Genomic DNA, 20,570 nt, shown 5'->3' with positions numbered 1-20,570 from the left:
AAATGACATATTTACCTTCTTACGCTCTCCATCCTGAAAGATCTGGGATGGGGGGAGGAGGACGGGGGGGACTGGAGGAGCACACGTAGGGGGACCGGAGGAGGACGGGGGGGGGGGCTGGGGGAGGATGGGGGGGGTCTGGAGGAGCCCACGGAGGAGCACAGAGGAGAACACAGAGAGGAGCTGGAGGAGGATACAGGGGACATGTAAGGATGATCAGTGTGGCGGTGGGGGAAGTTATAATCACCGATCTCCCTGTGTGGCTTTCAATAAAGCAGCTGAAAGCCGCGGAGAGGAGAGGAGAAGAAGCGGCTGTCAGCTGCTTTATTGAAAGCCACACAGGGAGATCGGTGATTATAACTTCCCCCGCCGCTGCACTGATCATCCCTGAGTGTCCAGGTATTGGATTAGGCATCAGGAGCATTTGCAGGACTACAAGTACTCCTGCAAATGCTCAGTATTGGCACTGATACCAATACCAGTATCGGTATCGGGACAACCCTAGTTTAACCCTCCCTTACTCTATGCAAAATGGAAACAAAAAGACAGTGATTAGACACTCCTAGAAGAGGAGAGCATTAAGACATGCACGGAGTTATGCTTGAGAATTGACTAGTTACATTTTTTAGCATGTTCTCACACATGTTACCCTTTATGCAATTGTTTGTATGTATCATTTGTATTTGATTCTATAATTTTATATGGTGTATTTTCTGTCATGTGTTTGTATTTTGCAATAAAATTATCTTTTTTACCTACTATGTATTTTTTATGGTAATGCCCTCAAAATCCCACCCAAGGGGAACCCTTTGTTCTTTTTCTATATTATGGGATGTGGCATACCTTTTTTGTTTGCTACTTCTGGTCAGAGCCCTCTTGAGCCTGCTGACATCACATTCAAGATGGCAGCACCCAGCAGTCTCGGGGTTTTTAGAAATCTGCACAAGGGGGCTTTTATAGGTAAATAACACATGCACACAGAAACTTAGGCTTCATTCACACAAGTGTTGAGGCTGCATGCAGGTAGCCCATTGAGGACTATTAGGATGCAGTGACTGCACGGACACAGCTGCCAGTTCTAATGTGACAGGCATGCAGGTGCAAGTGACTGGCCCCGAATGTAAACAGTGTGCATGCGGTGCTGCTCGATTGAAACCGTGTGCCTGTCACATTTGGATCATCCGTGCAGCTGCTGCATCCTAATAGACTCCAATAGTCTGCCTGCATGCAGCACTCTAGACAGACAAAAAAAATGGGCTGTTCAGGTTATATAGGTCTCAATGCCTGTGTGAATGAGGCCCTATGGGAGGATTAATTGTTTTTAAAATTATTGGTCTGGTGACAGGGTCTCTTGAAAGGTGATTGAAAGCAGCTCACTCTCTTTTTGCCATCTGGGATTGCTGTGGCTTGAAGCAGGAATAAATCTGAGGATGAGTAAGGCTTGTGAATTATATGTTTAAAATAAGATCATAGCAAACATAGTGAAAGGAGAAGTATAGTCAAAGCTATTTTGGCTATACTTCTCCTGTAGGCAGGTCCGTGACAAGGGGTTGGCATGAGGAGCAGCTGCCCGCTGCCCTGGACACTGTGGTATCATGTGAGGTGTGGGGGGGGGTGGCACCACAAGGAGGTTGGGGGGAGGTATAGGTAGTATAAGGTGGTATAGTGGAAGGTTTGGGTAGTATAGGGCAATATAGTAGCAGGTATGGGTAGTATAGGGTGGTATAGTGGCAGGTTTGGGTAGTATAGGGTGGTATAGTGGCAGTATAGGGTGGTATAGTGGCGGATGTGAGTAGTATAGGGTGGTATAGTGGCGGATGTGAGTAGTATAGGGTGGTATAGTGGCAGATGTGAGTAGTATAGGGTGGTATAGTGGCAGATGTGAGTAGTATAGGGTGGTATAGTGGCAGATGTGAGTAGTATAAGGTGGTATAGTGCTGGATGTGAGTAGTATAGGGTGGTATAGTGGCAGATGTGAGTAGTATAGGGTGGTATAGTGCTGGATGTGAGTAGTATAGGGTGGTATAGTGGCGGATGTGAGTAGTATAGGGTGGTATAGTGGCAGATGTGAGTAGTATAGGGTGGTATAGTGGCAGATGTGAGTAGTATAGGGTGGTATAGTGGCAGATGTGAGTAGTATAGGGTGGTATAGTGCTGGATGTGAGTAGTATAGGGTGGTATAGTGGCAGATGTGAGTAGTATAGGGTGGTATAGTGCTGGATGTGAGTAGTATAGGGTGGTATAGTGGCAGATGTGAGTAGTATAGGGTGGTATAGTGGCAGATGTGGGTAGTATAGGGTGGTATAGTGGCAGATGTGAGTAGTATAGGGTGGTATAGTGGCAGATGTGAGTAGTATAGGGTGGTATAGTGGCAGATGTGGGTAGTATAGGGTGGTATAGTGGCAGATGTGAGTAGTTTAGGGTGGTATAGTGGCAGATGTGGGTAGTATAGGGTAGTATAGGGTGGTATAGTGGCAGATGTGAGCAGTATAGGGTGGTATAGTGGCAGATGTGAGTAGTATAGGGTGGTATAGTGGCAGATGTGGGTAGTATAGGGTGGTATAGTGGCAGATGTGAGTGGTATAGTGGCAGATGTGAGTGGTATAGGGTGGTATAGTGGCAGATGTGAGTAGTATAGGGTGGTATAGTGGCAGATGTGAGTAGTATAGGGTGGTAAAGTGGCAGATTTGGGTAGTATAGGGTGGTATAGTGGCAGATGTGAGTAGTATAGGGTGGTATAGTGGCAGATGTGAGTAGTATAGGGTGGTATAGTGGCAGATGTGAATAGTATAGGGTGGTATAGTGGCAGATGTGAGTAGTATAGGGTGGTATAGTGGCAGATGTGAGTAGTATAGGGTAGTATAGGGTGATATAGTGGCAGATGTGAGTAGTATAGGGTAGTATAGGGTGGTATAGTGACAGATTTGAGTAGTATAGGGTGGTATAGTGGCAGATGTAAGTAGTATAGGGTGGTATAGTGGCAGATGTGAGTAGTATAGGGTGGTATAGTGGCAGATGTGGGTAGTATAGGGTGGTATAGTGGCAGATATGGGTAGTATAGGGTGGTATAGTGGCAGATGTGGGTAGTATAGGGTGGTATAGTGGCAGATGTGAGTAGTATAGGGTGGTATAGTGGCAGATGTGAGTTGTATAGGGTGGTATAGTGGCAGATGTGGGTAGTATAGGCAGGGCCGTTGTTAGAAATCAGAAATCATGGGGCCCGCTTTGACTCCGCCCCACACCTGGCTCCTCCCCTCCCCGACTTCCACATGAAACCTGACAGTTGCCTTTACAAATATACACACACTCCTGGCTGCACGAAAGTGTAAAGTAGCATCTCACAGTGCCTTATGATCTTTAGGCCTCATGCACACCGGTGTTTTTTTCTAAAAACCTTCTAAACTCTAAAATCTTTTAGTGGCAGGGATGTTTACAGGCATTTAGGCACGTTTACAGGTGTTTAGCACTTAGCACTTGAGCTAAGTGCTAAATTATTATTCTGGCCACTGAAATGAATTAACGCCCACGTGCTTGACGCCTGTAAAAGCATAGGACACTTTTACAAGTGTCAGGCTTTTTTTTCTGCCATAAGGCTACTGCCAAGAGGAGGAGCATTTTTTAAACATCCTGTGTGCATTTGGTCTTATAGCTTTAGGATAATCATCCACACAGGACAGCAGGTGCTCTATGACTTTGTCAAAGTGTGTCACATGGCTGTTGGGTGTTGACTTGTTACAGATTGTACCCCACAGTACATTCACAATAAAGTCAACAACAGCCATGTGACACACTTTGACAAAGTCATAGAGCACCTGCTGTCCTGTGTGGATGATTATCCTAAAGCTATAAGATGTTAAAAGGCACTGGGAGGACGTTGGATGATTCTTTTAGGATATCACAATGGGTGTGACACCTCACTCAATGTGTGCTGCCCAGTGCCTGCCGCGTTATCCGCCGCACTACCTGCCGCCACCGCCACTCCGCGCCTATTCGTTTTACTGTTCCCTCCCTGTCAGCTCTCTCACATCAGTCTTGGCACCTGTAAGAGTAGCCGCAGCACTTCACAGATCACTCCGCCAAACACTGACGAGAGAGAGAGAGGGCGAGAGAGAGAGAGAGAGGGCGAGAGAGAGAGAGGGCGAGAGAGAGGGGGCGAGAGAGAGGGTGAGAGAGGGAGAGAGAGAGGGCGAGAGAGGGCGAGTGAGAGGGCGAGAGAGAGAGAGAGGGCAAGAGAGAGGGCAAGAGAGGGCGAGAGAGAGGGCGAGAGAGGGCAAGAGAGAGGGCGAGAGAGAGAGAGAGGGCGAGAGAGAGAGAGGGCGAGAGAGAGGGGGCGAGAGAGAGGGTGAGAGAGGGAGAGAGAGAGGGCGAGAGAGGGCGAGAGAGAGGGCGAGAGAGAGAGAGAGGGCAAGAGAGAGGGCAAGAGAGGGCGAGAGAGAGGGCGAGAGAGGGCAAGAGAGAGGGCGAGAGAGAGAGAGAGGGCAAGAGAGAGGGCAAGAGAGGGGAGAGAGAGGGCGAGAGAGGGCAAGAGAGAGGGCGAGAGAGAGAGAGGGGGCAAAAGAGAGGGCGAGAGAGAGGGCGAGAGAGGGCAAGAGAGAGGGCGAGAGAGGGCGAGAGAGAGAGAGAGAGAGAGAGAGAGGGACTGTGGGGGGCACAGCATAGTACATTACATGGGGAGGGGGGTGGTAATAGCACTTTACATTACATGAATGGTACAGCAGAGTATGTTACATGGGGGGGGGGGAGCACAGTACATTAGATGGTGGGCACAGCACATTACATGGTGGATACATGAATACAGCACATTACATGGGGGATACATGAATACAGCACATTACGTGGTGGATACATGAATACAGCACATTACATGGTGGGCACTGCACAGCACATTCAATGGTGAGCATGGCACAGCACATTACATGGTGGGCACAAGAGATTACACAGTTGGCATTGCACAATGCAGCACATGATATGGTGGGCACAGCACATGGCATGGTTGGTACTGCACAACACAGCACATGCACATGGTGAACACAGCACCTTATATGGTGGGCAAATCACGTGAGATGGCGGGCACAGCTGAGCACATTACTTGGTGGGCACTGCACTTGACATGGTGGGCACTGCACTATACAGTACAGCACATTACATGGTGGGCACGGGACATTAAATGGTGGGCACTGCACAGCACGTTCCATTGTGGGTACTGCATGGCACATGACATGGTGAGCAATGCACGGCACATTACATGTTGTGTACAGCACATGACATGGTAGGCACTGCATGGCGCAGCACATGACATGGTGGGTGCAACACATCAAATGACGTGGGGGGCACCGCACAGCAATTTACATGGTGGTCACTGCACGACATGGTGGGCACTGCATGGCACTGCACATGACATAATGGCCACTTTGTGGCACAGCACATGACATAGTGGACACAAGAGAGCACATTACATGGGGGGGGGAGCACAATCATTACACCCACCCAGGTCAGCTTCTATACAATCCTCCCTCCCTAATAAGTTTACTAACCTCGTCTATTCTCAACAGCATGGGAGATTTCCTTCCTCCCGGACTCCTGCTGGTTAGGATGACATCAGCGCCCCTCCCCCAGACAGCTGCCTGCAGCTCCCAGACACTGTAGATCTGTGTGAGTGGAAAAGATCCTGTGATAGGAGGCAGGCATCATCAGAAACAGGACTGGCTGCAGCGGCTGACACTTGTCTCCTCCATGTGTGCAGTGCACAGAGGGCTCCTCTTCCTTCAGGACTTAACACAGATAAGCCACTGGTATGGGCCTATATTGAGGGAGGGGCCTGGAGCTGCAGCTCCAATAGCCCCATGTTAATCCGGCCCTGCAGCCTGCAGCCCGGTGTACCTCGGCCCCAAAAATGAAAAAATAGTCCCTCAGCTCTCACCTTCTGGGCCCCTCTATTGAACTGATTGGGTCAAGAAAAATATATTTATTCATCCCCTAAACAAGAAGGAGCTTGGGAAGGAGTAGTACATGTTTACAAGGGGAAAGGTAAAGTGCAGGGCCCCCCCAATGCAGCTTTGTAGGGGGCTCAATTTGGCATGTTCGCCCTGGGCCCTAGATGACCCTGTCCCGGCACTGCCTGTAGGTCACAGGAGTGCAGTTTGTTCTGCACTCCTGTGACCCGTTTTCAGCTGACAACGGGCTAAAGTCTGCTGTCGGCTGATGTCCCATATGGTCGGAATCCACCTGGAAAGTTTTTCTTGAAAATGTAACTGTTATTGCAAATTATAAAAGTATCAAGGACAGAACTCATATGTGTTGTTCCAAGTGCACTAATACGGCTACAATTGCCCTACATAGAGAACTAGTGTAGGTAAACTCCCTAAGCTACATTATATTACTACTGTCCTTCATGGACACATGCCCGTATGGTAATATGCTTAGAATAGGGGAGAGACAGATTTTCAGATTTATTTTTTTATCTTTTTACAAGTGCTAAATAAAAAAAACTGAGTTAATAATATTTAAGAGATGTAAAGGCTAGAACTGTGAAACAATAGAGGTGTAGAGTGAATTATGACCACAATCTTAGGATGTGTAAATAAGGAGGTAAATACACATGATTGCTGACATAGAATTTCCTCTATTTGAATAACATTAGCCCACATCCACAGTATGAGGTACACAATGTAAAAAGGACATAGAAGTCTTGTAGGGGGTTAAAAGGAGGGCAACTAAATGAAGACAAGACATGGAAACTCTTACTTATAAGGAAAGGTTAGAAAACCTGGGTGTGTTCAGTTTGGAAAAAAGACAAATTAGACGTAACCCAACATGTTCAAATATAACCAAGGCAAATACATACAGTGGGAAAAATAATTATTTGATCCCCTGCAGATTTTGTAAGTTTGCCCACTTACAAAAAAATGAAGGGTCTATATTTTTTTTATCATAGGTGTATTTTAAATGATAGAGACAGAATATCAACCAAAAACCCAAAATAAACACATGATACAAATGTTATAAATTGAGTTGCAGTTCAGTAAGTAAAATAAGTATTTGATCCCCAAGCAAAACATGACATCGTACTTAGTGGGGAAACCCTTGCTGGCAGGTAGAACGTTCCTTGTAGTTGGTGACCAGGTTTGCACACATCTCAGGAGGGATTTTGGTCCACTCTTCTTTACAGATCTTCTCTAAATCCTTAAGGTTTCTTGGCTGTCGCTTGGCAACTAGAAGTTTCAGTCCCCTCTATAAATTTTCTATAGGATTAAGGTCTGGAGACTGACTAGGCCACTCCATGACCTTATTGTGCTTCTTCTTGTGCCACTCCTTTGTTGCCTTGGAGGTATGTTTGGGTCATTGTCATGATGGAAGACCCATCCACGATCCATCTTGAGTGTTCTGGCTGAGGAAGGAGGGTTCTCACCCAAGATTTTACAATCCATGGCCCTCTCCTCCTTTCTCAGCTCTCTCTTTAGTATGCTGCATGTAAGACCTCCTGCCCTTCTCCTCTACTCACTGCCCCTGGACTTTCCACCAATCTTCTCACCATACTGCTCCTAAAACTTCCCACCACTCTCCTCCACTCACTGCTCCCCAGACATTCCACCACTTTCCTCCACTCACTGCTCCCCAGACATTCCACCACTTTCCTCCACTCACTGCTCCCCAGACATCCCACCACTTTCCTCCACTCACTGCCCCCTCGACATCCTGTTACTCCTCTCCATTCACTGCTCCCAGGACCTCCCACTGCTCTCCTCCACTCGCTGCTCCCTGGACCTCCCACCACTCCCCTCCACTCTCTACTCCTGGAGCTTTCCGCCACACTCCTCTCTGTGCTATTCTCTATACTCTCAGAACAACTACTCTGCCCCTCTCCTCTGTGATATAGATACAAGCTCAAAAGTTTGCATACCCTTGGAGAATTGGTAATAGTATGTACCATTTTATAGAAAACATGAGCGAGCAGGCAAAACACATTTCTTTTATTTCCCTTGGGATTCATATTTAACTGTAGGTCATAACAGAATGGCACAATCATAAAACAAAACATGGCAACAAGTAAACCAATGAAATTAGCCCTGTTTAAAAGTCTGCATAGACAGCATGCAGTCTTTTGTAATAGTTGTCTATGAGGCTCTGAATTCTTGCAGGTGGTATAGCTGCCCATTCATTGTGGCAAAATGCTTCCAGGTCATGCAAAGTCTTTTGTCGCCTTGCATGAACCGCATGTTTGAAAGCTCAATGATATTAAGGTTAGGAGACTGTGATGGTCAGTCCAGAACCTTCATCTCTTTCTACTGTATCCACTGGAGGGTTAATTTGGCCAGGGTCATTGTTGTGCTGGAAATTCAGAAAGCGTCCCATGCAAAGCTTTCATGGAGAAGAATGCAAATTGTCTGGAAGTATTTTCTAACACCATGCTGCATTCATCTTGCCATCAATCTTGTCTTTAGAGCTCACACACCCCAAAACATCAGCGAACCACCAACATGCTTCCCAGAGGGGATGGTATTCTTGTTGCTGTCGACCCCTCTCCAAATATAGCGCTTATGGTTGTAACCATAAAGCTCTATTTTGGTCTCGTCACTCCAGATTACAGTGTGCTAGAAGCTGTGAGGAGTGTCAAGGAATTGTTGGGCATATTGTAACCGTGCTTTTTGGTGGTATTGGTGCAGTAAAGGTTTATTTCTGGCAACTCAACCATACATCTTATTTCTGTTCAAGGATCGCCCTATTGTACTTCTTGAAACAACCCCACCATCTTTTTCCAGAGCAGCCTGTATTTCTCCAGAGGTTACCTGTAGATTTTCCTTTGTATCCTGAACAATTCTTCTGGCAGTTGTGGCTGGAATCTTTCTTGGTCTACCTGACCTTGGCTTGGTATTAAGAGATCTCTGAATTTTCCACTTCCTAATAAGTAATTGAACAGTACTGATTGGCATATTCAAGGCTTTGGATACCTTTTTATATCCTTTTCCATCTTTCTAAAGTTCCATTACCTTGTTACGCAGGTCTTTTGGCATTTATTTTCTGCTGCCCATGGCTCAGTGTCTAGCCTGCTCAGTGCATCCACGTGACAGCTAACAAACTCATTGACTATTTATACACAGACACTATTTGAAATTTAAAAGCCACATATGTGAGAAATTAACCTTTGTCATTTTAACCTTAGTGTGTCACCAAGGCCAAATATTTCAGGGGATCTAAACTTTTTATCAGGGCCATTTGGGTGATTTCTGTAATTAATATGACTTAAAAAGGAGCCAAACAACTATGGGATAATAAATAGCGTCATATGATCAGTATCCTTAAATAAAAGACAGTTTTTTGGCATGATCAGTCATATTTTCAATATCAATGCCAAAATTTTACGATTTCTGCCAGGGTGTGCAAACTTTTGAGCACAACTGTGTGTGTGTGTGTATATATATATATATATATATATATATATATATATGCACATGTCACAATCGCCACACATTGGCCTGCTGAGTGTGGTGTTCAGTGTTCAGCCCCACGGGAAATGACTGTACAATCACATGACCTTAGTACAGTAGTACAGCATTCTAACATCTGTTCTATATAGGTCTTATATTATGCACAACCACATGGACTATATTCCATATAATCAGATGCACATACATTTTTTATCTCAAGAGGCACAAATTCCCCTCCCCCAATATCTCTACAACCTTAGCAGATCCACAAGTAGACATTGGAGACTTTGCCCTCCTCTAGCACTATGCACGGGACAGGCCCGGTCCTGTCTTCCCAATACGTCCTCTGCAAGTCACAGCTGGAAACAGAATGAAGAGGATGTATCGCAATCTCCTCCAGACTGACAATGCCTAAACTTCCCCTTTCACTACTCACATTTCCTCTTATGTGAACGCTAATGTCCCTCTGAACCCCATAGTAACTCACTGTATACAAACAAATACCCCAATAATACCCTGATGTATACTGTTATATCGTCACATGCATACCCCATACTACTTTACTGTGTATTTCAAAATATTTCTTAATACTCTGCTGTATTTTGACATGTACCCCCTATACTACTGCATTTTGACTTGTACTTCTGTACAGGCCCTCTGTATGTTGACATGAACCCCTATAATACCTCTTTGCATATTGACATGTACCCCTATACTATCACGCTGTGTACTGACAAGTACCCCTATGCTACTTTGCTGTATACTGACATATACCCCTATAATACCCTGTTACGTACGGATAATGAAATCTATAATTACCCCTCTGTATACTGACAAGTACCTCCATACAACCTCATTGTATGCCGACAGGTACCCCTATGCTACCCCGCCGTATATGGAAAAAGTACCCCTATAATACCCCTCTGTGTATTGACATGAAGCCCTATAATTGTTCTCTGTATACTGACATGTACCCCTATAACACCCCACTGTATGCCAACAAGTACCTCTATTCTATCACACCGTCTACTAAAAAGTACCCCTATAATACTGATATGAATCCATATAATATCTCTCTGTATACTGACATGTACCCCTATACTACCCCATAGTATGCCAACAAGTAGCCCTATACTACCTCGCTGTATATGGACAAATACCCCTATAATACCTCTCTATATGCTGAAAAAATCCCTATAATACCTCTCTGTATACAAGTACACCTACTACCACTATAATTTTCCTATGTATACTGACATGTGCCTCTATACCAACAGTTCCCCAAATAATGCCTACCTGTATACGGACATGTACCACTATGCTACCCCTATAATATCCCTCTGTATACTGACATGTACCCATATACCAATTCAGTGTATACCAACAAGTAACATGTACCTCTATATTAAACCACTAAATATTGACACATTTCTATACTAGTCCTATCGTCTTTTACAATGAGTTGGCAGCATAGTGCCATGCGGCCAGCCTGGGTGTGGTGCACTATAATCCCCATCATGTACCTGATACAGAGAGCTGGAGGGGACCATACAGCCAATCCCTCCCCATCGGTTGTGTCTCACAGGTCACTGTATCTTAGGTGACCTCCAGCTAAGTTTTGCCCGATGGGCAGTCATTTCTATGTCACTCCCAGTGTTGGCACTGCCAGGGATCAGAGTAGGGAGGACAGAATGGTACTTGATGTGCTGTCACTCCCACATACTGTACATAGAGAGGCGGACAGCAGAGAAATGTCTGAATGTGTCAGTGAGTGAGGTCCCCTCTCAGGGTGGTACTGCACATCGGGGCTCGGCCCTGGGAGGAAGGTAGACAGCACACAGAGTTGGAAGCACAAAGTATTGTGGCAGTTGTGACCCAGGACTGAGACAACACAATGTGGGGTCTCCTACCTGATGGTGGTCTCTTTCTGCTCAGCCGGGTGACTGCCCGCGTGAACATCTTCTGCACCTCTGGATTTGTCTCTTCTTAGCTCTGCAGCTGTGCAGCCCGATGGGCCCCCCTCCCTCCAAAACCACAGATCCCTCCCTTCCCCCGGCTGTCTTACAGCACTCTGTGTGTCTCTATGACAGTCTCACAGCACTATGAGTACAGCACTCTCTACCTCTCTCTAAGACTCCATACACGCTATTAGATTTTCTGCAGATTTTTGCCTTCAGATTTACCAAAACCATGTAGTGCAAGGGCCTGCCTGATTGCATACAAATTGAAACTCCTAAGGTTTGACCTCATATTATATGGTATCTTAGCTCCTAACTGTCCCTGATTTCGAGGGACTGTCACTGATTTGGAACAAAGTCCCTCATTCCTCCTCATTTGTCCCTCATTTTGGTCTGCTCTATATAGTTGTATAGAAAATGTACTTTTTATCTTTTAAAAAGTGTTTCCCAGTGCTAAACATTTCATCCAATTTCTATTGCTGCATTTGCAAATTTCAAAAGCCAATATAAAGGAATAGAAGTGAAAAAAAAAATCTCTTGTGGGTTTAACTAATCTTTTTTTTTTTTGATAATTCTCCTTTAAGGGGGAGTAGCAGGGGGTGTGTCCTATGCTTACTGTACATACTTTTGCTAATAGGTGTCCCTCATTCCCATCTCAAAAACTTGGGAGGTATGTGGTATTGGTAAATCTAAAGACAAAAATATGCAGAAAATCTAAGAGTGTGTATGGGATCTTACAGTCTTGCTTTGCTTCTATATAAAAGTTTCACAGCACTCTGTGTGTCTGTATCTCACAGCCTCTCCACGTGTCACAGTGCTCTGGGTGTCTCTCCGACTCTTACAGCACTTTGGGGTTGATTTACTAAAACTGTAGAGGGCAAAATCTGGTGCAGCTGTGCTGTTGGCCAATCAGATTCAGAAGCTGATTGGTTTCTATGCAGAGCTGCACCAGAATCTGCACTCTCCATTTTTAGTAAATCAACTCCTCTATGTCTCTTTGGCAGTCTCACAGCACTGTCTATCTGACAGTCTCATCACACTATGGGGTGGATTTACTAAAGTCAAATAGACTGTACTTTGCAAGCACAGTTGCACTCATTATCCCCACAGCTTAGTAAATGCGGTAAAGCTCTGCTGATTTCCATCATCCAATCATGTGCAAGCACTTTTTTTTTTTTTTTTACATTTACTAAGAAAAAATTAGTGCAACTGCACTTGCAAAGTGCACAGTCTATTTGCCTTCAGTAAACCCACCCCTATGTGTGTGTTTCTAAGTTTACACGTGCTCGAAGAACAGGCATTTCATCTGGGTATTTAAAGCTTCACGGATGTCTGTCAAGGCTCTGTACAAATTATGTCCACTGCAGCTGGCACCGTAGTTCACATGGTCACGTTCGCTGGGCTTTGTATTGCGTTGTATTTAATGCAATGCAAACGCAGCAAAGATGCGTCCACATTGCATCCTAACACAGCAGGCTCTTTTAAGGCGTTTATGGTATCTAAAATTTCAAAACACATTTAAACAAGCCCTTAAAGTCTTACAGCACTCTGCGTGTCTCACTGACAGCCTCAGGGCACCATGTGTATCTCTATGAGAGTCTCATAGTACTCTGCGTTTCTCTCTTACAGTCTCAGAGCACTCTGTGTCTCTCTCACAGCACTCTGTGCACCTCTCCTACAGTCTCTCAGCATGTGGTGTGTCTCTCTGACAGTCTCATGTCACTCTGTGTCTGACAGTCTCGTGTCTCTCTGACAGTCTCATGTCACTCTGTGTCTCTCTGACAGTCTCATGTCACTCTGACAGCCTCATGACCACGTCCGCTAGTGACGAAACGACCTAGGGAGGAGGAGCTACATTCTGACGTCACCGCTGCGTGTCCAGTCCCGGAAGTTATGGGCTGTTTGGAAGCCGGACAGCTCATCTTTTTATGTTTATCTTGCCTTATAATATCCTTCAATTTGTAAGTGTTCATTTGTCTTTTTTATAATCTTAATAAATGTTAAGGATTTACACTATGTGAGGCTTTTGGGGTTTTTTTGGTGAACATACTGCCCACTATACCGATCCATCTGTTGATCGTTCCTGCTGATGCTGAGGAGTCCAGTACATGCCAGTGAGATCCCAGGCTGGGGTTACAGCCACTCGTCCAGTGTGGTCCCCTGTAATAAGGGACCACCGATTTCTGGTAAGCGGCAGTCCTTTCTGTGGTGGAGGATATAATTTTTTTTCACTTGTCACTTTAGTGTGGAACCTCACGGCACATCATTTTTGGATTATCATCACAATTGGACCTTTTCTTATGTTTCCTTTCTGCAATATGGATTGATTTCTTGTTTTTTTTTTCACTTTCATTAAGTCATTGGACAATTTCTAGTTAATTTTTAGTATATTATTTTATTTATATTTTTTGTTATACACATATCTGCAGTCATATGTTTGATGCACTATATTTTGTTTACTATATATTTTGATGCACTCAATTTTTGTATCTTTTTGTTTTTTTAACTCCGTTTTATTTTACTCAGTGTGACTTTTTGGCACCTGTCGTTGGGAGCATATGTCATTTTGTTTACTATTCCCACTATCTAGCGCAATTTTTTGCTCTGTAATCATGTCACTCTGTGTCTCTCTGACAGTCTCATGTCACTCTGTGTCTCTCTCACAGTCTCATGTCACTCTGTGTCTCTCTGACAGTCTCATGTCACTCTGTGTCTCTCTGACAGTCTCATGTCACTCTGTGTCTCTCTCACAGTCTCATGTCACTCTGTGTCTCTCTGACAGTCTCATGTCACTCTGACAGTCTCACAGCATCCTGTGTGTCTGACAGTCTCAGGGCTCTCTGTGTTTCTCTATCAGAGTCTCATAGCACTATGTGTGCAGGGCCCTCTTTAATACTGATTGGACCCTGGGCAAACATTCTTTTGGCCCCCCCCCCCTCCATGCAATTTCGCTCTCCACCTGTCTGCACACCATGGACTGGGGTGGTGAGAGGATCCATCAATAAACAGAAAACTCCTAGGGAACCTAGAACTCCTGGGATCAGTGGCAGTGCTGGGGGAAGGGTGTGAACAATGGCAATACTGATTTTTTTACCGAATACCAATATAAAGAGGAGTTTCAACACTGGCCACCAATGTAATAGGGGTTTACACTGACCACTAATGTAATAGAAGCATTCACAGTAAACACCAATGTAAGGAGGGATTTACACTGACCACTAATTTAAGGGGGACCTTGGCCACTAGTGTGTATAAAAGGATTTTACACCAAGCCCCAATGTAATGAGAATATATACATATGTATGCCACCTCTATTTAAATATTAATGCCGCAGGTCCGCGGCTTTTTACATATGAATGCCGCCGATATATACACATCAATGCCAGTTATTTACATGTAAACACGGGGTCTGCAGGTGAGTCATCTGTACACAACAATAGGACAGAGCTGGGCAGCATTAGTAGCAACACTTCACACTGAGATATCGGGACACATCACGGCACTAAAACTTCAAGGGACAAGGGAATTTAAACCAAGATAGTTGGCAAGTATGAGGTAGCTGCTTTGGGCCCCACAGCAATGACAGGACCCAGGGCAGCTGCCCCTTTTGCCCTGCCTTAAAGACGACCCTGTATGTGTGTCTCTCTCGCAGTCTCATGGCACTCTGTGCACCTCTCCTACAGTTTCCCAGCATGCAATGTGTCTCTCTGGCAGTCTCACTGTGCATGTCTAAGTCTCACAGCACTCTGTGTGGATCTAGGAGGTGCGTTTAAGTCAAACCGTGACTTTTAATTTTACAGGTATAAAAAGGGATGCTGGCGTGGCAGTACTACACCCAATAGTAAGTGGCAAGTGTGTCCAATTACTGATAGGTGTCACACATGTCACGGGCCAGAACCAGAGACCGTCAATCGAGATGGCAGACAACAGCGATAGTACATGCATGGACCAGCATGTGGTGATGAAGTTTCTTGGGAACAAAGGCATAAAACCAGCGGAGAGCTACAGAGGACTTCAAGCACAGTACGGTGATGAGACGCTCAGCCAAAGTAAGACATTTGAATGGTGTAAACGTTTCAAAGATGGCCGTACATCCGTCAGTGACGATCCTGGATTGTGGTGGTTCCTAACCCACCGCAGTCATTCCTGTGAACATTCAGCACGTGGAACGCCTGATTCTGCATAATCTTCCTGTGGTGCACTGATGACGAAGTGAAGCAGGCTGTCCTAGGATGGTTCAGGCGTACTGGCAAATCTGTGCCAAAGCTTTCCAGGCATTAGTTAAATGCTGGAATAAGTGTATAAATGTAGCAGGGGAGTATGTAAAAAAAATAAATGCAGTTTCCATACCTTGAAATTTGTTCTGTTGTTATATAAACGCAAAAGTCCCAGTTTGACTTGAATGCCCCTCGTATAAGAGGCTCATAGCACTTATTGTGTGTCTCTATGACAGTCTCATGGCACTCTGTGTATCTATATGGCAGCCTCACAATGCTCTATGTGTGACTCTGAGAGTCTCAGAGCACTGGATGGGTCTCTCAGAGTTTCACAGAATGTCTCTCTTAACATCTCCTGGCACTCTATGCCAGTCTCACGGCACTCTGTGTGTCTCTATAACAGTCTTGTGATGCTCTATGTATCCATGACAGTCTCCAGGCACTCTGGGTGTCTCTATGACAATCTCAAGACATGCTGTGGGTTTAGTCCCAGTGCACTCTGTGTGTCTCTATGACAGGCTCCTGGCACTCTGTGTGTCTCTGATAGGCTCACTGCACTTTGACTCTATATTAAAGTATCACAGCACCTTGTGTGTCTGACAACATTAAAATATAAAACTGAGATTAGAAGTCATTTTTTCTTAACTCATCTGATATTCTTTTTATTGCAGTGGTCAATACTTTAGACTCAAGTTTGGATCCATAGTAAGGGGACTCACAGTGCAGAGAAGGGAAAGATGGCTGGACCTTAAGAGTAAAGTTCTGTTGTACTATTATGCTTTGTATTGGAAATGTGGGACACGGACTGCGTTATGCAAAGTGGAAGGCATGTTGTTTACAGTAAAACCGTTAAAAAGCCATTGCTGTGGACAATTCTTTATTAGTGGGGGTGCGCCTCAGGCCAGGAGAAGGTGAATAGAACATGGTGGAGTTTCTCCATTTACAGGTGTGTGCGTACCCTATCTGAAGAAGAAACAGAGTGGCACCCTTGATTAGCATGGCAGGAGATGGCGGCAAATCAGAGCTGCTTACACATGGCTGTATAGGGTACATCACTGCCTGGAGAGGATATGTCAGCATCCCTGGTTGGTGTGGTGATGTGAGGAGTCCAGACTGGGAATATGTCAGAAGAGTTTGTACTGAACTTGTCTACTATGTGCACCCGTGGGAGCATCATGCCACTCTTTGTTGAAGAGGGGCTAAGCTCTGGTACACAATGTCACACTACGAAGACATAGTGGTGCGTATTTGTTTGAGGAGGACCTCAAGGAAGGACCTTTGCCATCGAGGTTAGTGGAGACCCTTGTTCCTGTGTGCCCTCACTAATGGCAACAGTGGCACCCTGGGCTTGGTGTGGGGACTGACAATCTTTTTTATTTGAGGTGAACCAAGAGCCTCTCTGTGAGACAAAAGTCCCATGGGAGGAACATGCAATGTGGGAAAAGATGACCTTGCTCATCCATCTGTACAAGCGAGGGAGGGATATCCCAGCTCCCCAAGTTCTGCAAACCCTACTTCTCATACTATCAGCAAATGGCAGCCTTGTTCCTACAATGTCACTGGGGTTGAGCCCAGTCATAGGGAGCCTGCGTATGAGGATGTTAAGAAAGTGTTCACCCCTGTGGAGAATCTCTGGTAAATGACACTTTAGTGGAGAGTGCGGCCAAGTCTGGTGCCGGTACCTGATACTGGTATTTAAGAATGAGCTCATGCTGCACATGCCGAGCCCGCCAGGAAGTTGGCATGGCGCAGCGCTAATCACAAGCAGTGAGATATTGTCCCGATGTGCGGCTGCAGAGATCAGGAAATGTCTCCCTGCCTGTGATTAGCGCTTCGCCGTGCCGACTTCCTGGCGGGCTCGGCACGTGCAGCATGCGAACACGCCGGAGCTCATCCTTACTGGTATTGAGGAACTGGATGAATGAAAGACCCTATGGGTTTGGAAGTGGCCAAGGAGATGGAGTGGATAGAGGCCACCATCATGGAGGTCAAGGAGGCTTCAGGAGCTTTATTGCCTCCAGGGGGCTGCGAAGAAAAATCACGCCGTCGGAGAGTTCCTAACCTGTATGCAGCTGTATGTGTTGTTACAACCATGGAAGATGAGCCTGACTGTGAAGAGCCAGAGGGAACTCTTGTGCCATGCAAAGTGCTTAGCTGCCTACCTCCCAGCAGGGGAGTCAGGCACCATTTGACCTGGTTGTCTCAGCTCCACCGCTATCTAGTCCACCACTGGAATTTTGGACATTTATTATTATTATTATACAGGATTTATATAGCGCCAACAGTTTGCGCAGCGCTTTACAACGTGAGGGTGGACAGTACGAATACAATACACTTTAATACAGGAAGAATCAGAGGGCCCTGCTCCTTAGAGCTTACAATCTAAGAGAGAAGGTCAAGAGATACAAGAGGTAATAACTGTGGGGGATGTGCTGGAGAAAAAAAAATGTACAGTTGTTAGGTGGGGGCCAGATAGGCTTCTCTGAAGAGAAGAGTTTTCAGGAATCGTCTGAAAGTGGACAAATTAGGAGAAAGTCGGACAGATTGGGGTAGAGCATTCCAGAGGATGGGAGAGGCTCTGGAGAAGTCCTGGAGGCGAGCATGGCATGAGGTTACAAGGGAGCACGAGAGCAGGAGGTCTGGGGAGGAGCAAAGTGAACGATTTGCTTGGTATTTTGAGACCAGGTTAGTAATGTAGCTGAGGGCCAGGTTGTGGATGGCTTTTCAAGTTATTGTTAGTATCTTGAATTTAACTTGTTGGTTGAGTGGCAGCCAATGGAGGGATTGGAAGAGGGGTATAGCAGACGCTGAGCAGTTTGTAAGGTGGATGAGCCTGGCAGCAGCATTCATGATGGACTGAATTGGGGATAGCCTATTTAGAGGTAAGCCAGGCCTTTTGAAGACAGGAATGGGAATACCCCCGGCTAAGTAATCTCTGTCTAAGAAGGTTAGCCTCAAGATGGAAGCACTCATCTGTGGAGCAATTCCTTCTCAATCTGAGGTACTAGCTGTAAGGAATGGATTGAACTAAAGGTTGGGGATGAACACTGGATGCATGCAAGATGGTGTTCCCCACAGTGGGCTTACAGTAGAGCCCACTGGAGAGACCATCATCTGCATTTTTGTGAATTTTGACATCCAAAAATGTAATTTCAGTATCGCTGTAGATCATGGTGAAATTTAATTTAAATTAAAGTTATTTTTAATGATAGCTGATATGAATGAATTCAAACTTTCCACTGAGCCTTCCCAGATGATAAATATATCGTCAATGTATCGATACCAGGTGCTAATGTAACTCATTAATGACGTCAATTCGTTGTCCAACAAAGATCGCTCCCACTCCCCCAGGTACAGGTTGGCATAAGAGGGGGCACAACAGGTGCCCATAGCCACCCCCTGTACCTGGAGGTAGTGGGATCCAACAAACATAAAAGTGTTGTGAGACAGTATGAATTCACGTGCCTTAGTAAAGAATTGATGGATCTTCTTGTCATCCTTATGTGATTGAGAGAGGATATGTTTACTTGCAGCAATGCCTAAGTGGTGAGGAATGGAGAAATAAAGTGCTTTCACATCGATTGCCACCAATAGGCTATCAGGATTTAGAAAAACATCTTTAAGATTTTGTAATAAATGTATGGTATCCTTAATATATGATGGGAGATTTGTCACATGTGGTCTTAAGAAGGCATCTATGTATCTACTCAGATTTTCGGTGATACTACCCCTTCCAGAAATAATGGGTCTTCCAGGTGGAAAATGAGTCTCCTTATGTATTTTTGGTAGACAGTATAGAGTTGGAATTTTGGGGTGTTTGGTACGAGTGAATTCCCAGATGTCTTTATTTATAACACCATTGAGGAAAGTGTCATCAATGAGCGAATAAAATTTGTCATAGAATTTGTCAACAGTGTTTTTGGAGATTTGTTTATACCAAGATAAATTCTGAAGAATTTTTTTACACATTGTTTTGTATTGTGTATTTGTCATAATGACTATATTTCTCCCCTTGTCTGCAGGTTTTATAGTGAGTGTTGGGCCTTCAGGGACTGTAACATTACATCTTACAAGCGTGACATGCATATACTAAATTTTTTTTCATCCTTTGCACCTTATCTGTGGTTTTACTGACAACCTGTTACCATGTATACATACATATATATGTGCACAAATATGTATTTATATTTTCATCTATATGGCTAGGAAACGACCGTTTATATCCAGAAGTTTTTCTTGGGCTTCACACACCCCGATAGGTACAAATTCTTGTTTTAATGTTTTGCAGGCGCTACATCCCTGTCACCTTTACGTACGGGTGCCTCTGCGGTATGGCCTTATTGTGGCCACGCTATGGTGATGCCTTGCATTTGGGCTCATGCGGGTGTGGGCTGTTGCATTTGGTATTGCCCGAGGCACTAAAATCATAGCTCTCATGCCCCATTGGGCATATATGTCCTTCTCCTTACGACACAGAGATTGTACGGTCTCTAGGAGGGGACAACGCGATATGGCCACACCCTCCACCTTTTCGTTTAGGTGGATTGATGGTCCTGATGACGGTGCGCTTCCCTGTCTTTGGGCCTCGTTCTGATAGCTTTAGCTTTGTGACTCTGCCCTCTCGGTCTCCAATGCTCTGGAAAGCTCTATGTCGGCATTGGTGACACTGAGCAGACGCTTGACATTGTCACTGCTGGCTCTGCCCTCTTGTTCCCCCATGCTCTGGAAGTCATACGTCAGCGCTGTTGTTATTATCTGATTCAGCCCCAGAAGATTTTACCCCCTTTCTGACAGAGCACTTTTTGCGATTCGGCACTGCATAATTTTAACTGACAATTGCGCGGTCATGTGACTTTGCACCCAAACAAAATTGACATCCTTTTTTTCCCACAAATAGAGCTTTCTTTTGGTGGTATTTGATCGCCTCTGCGGTTTTTATTTTTTGCGCTAAAAAAAAAAGAAAGACAATT

General features: G+C 45.1%; 1 protein-coding gene across 1 annotated transcript in view; it reads right to left on the bottom strand.

Moving 5' to 3' along the window:
- Positions 1-11,492, bottom strand: part of RGS10 (regulator of G protein signaling 10) — a 52,146-nt gene extending 40,654 nt beyond the window's left edge. Inside the window, exon 1 of the mRNA XM_073595781.1 lies at positions 11,336-11,492. Coding sequence (XP_073451882.1) covers positions 11,336-11,384 — 49 coding nt within the window. The 5' untranslated portion in view covers positions 11,385-11,492. The remainder of the gene's footprint in view (positions 1-11,335) is intronic.
- Between the last annotated feature and the right edge of the window lie 9,078 nt (positions 11,493-20,570).

The sequence above is a fragment of the Aquarana catesbeiana genome, linkage group LG08, assembly GCF_042186555.1.
Source record: "Aquarana catesbeiana isolate 2022-GZ linkage group LG08, ASM4218655v1, whole genome shotgun sequence".
NCBI classification, from domain to species: domain Eukaryota; kingdom Metazoa; phylum Chordata; class Amphibia; order Anura; family Ranidae; genus Aquarana; species Aquarana catesbeiana.
Note: the sequence above shows the minus strand (reverse complement) of the source record. Positions and strands in the feature narration are given on the sequence as shown.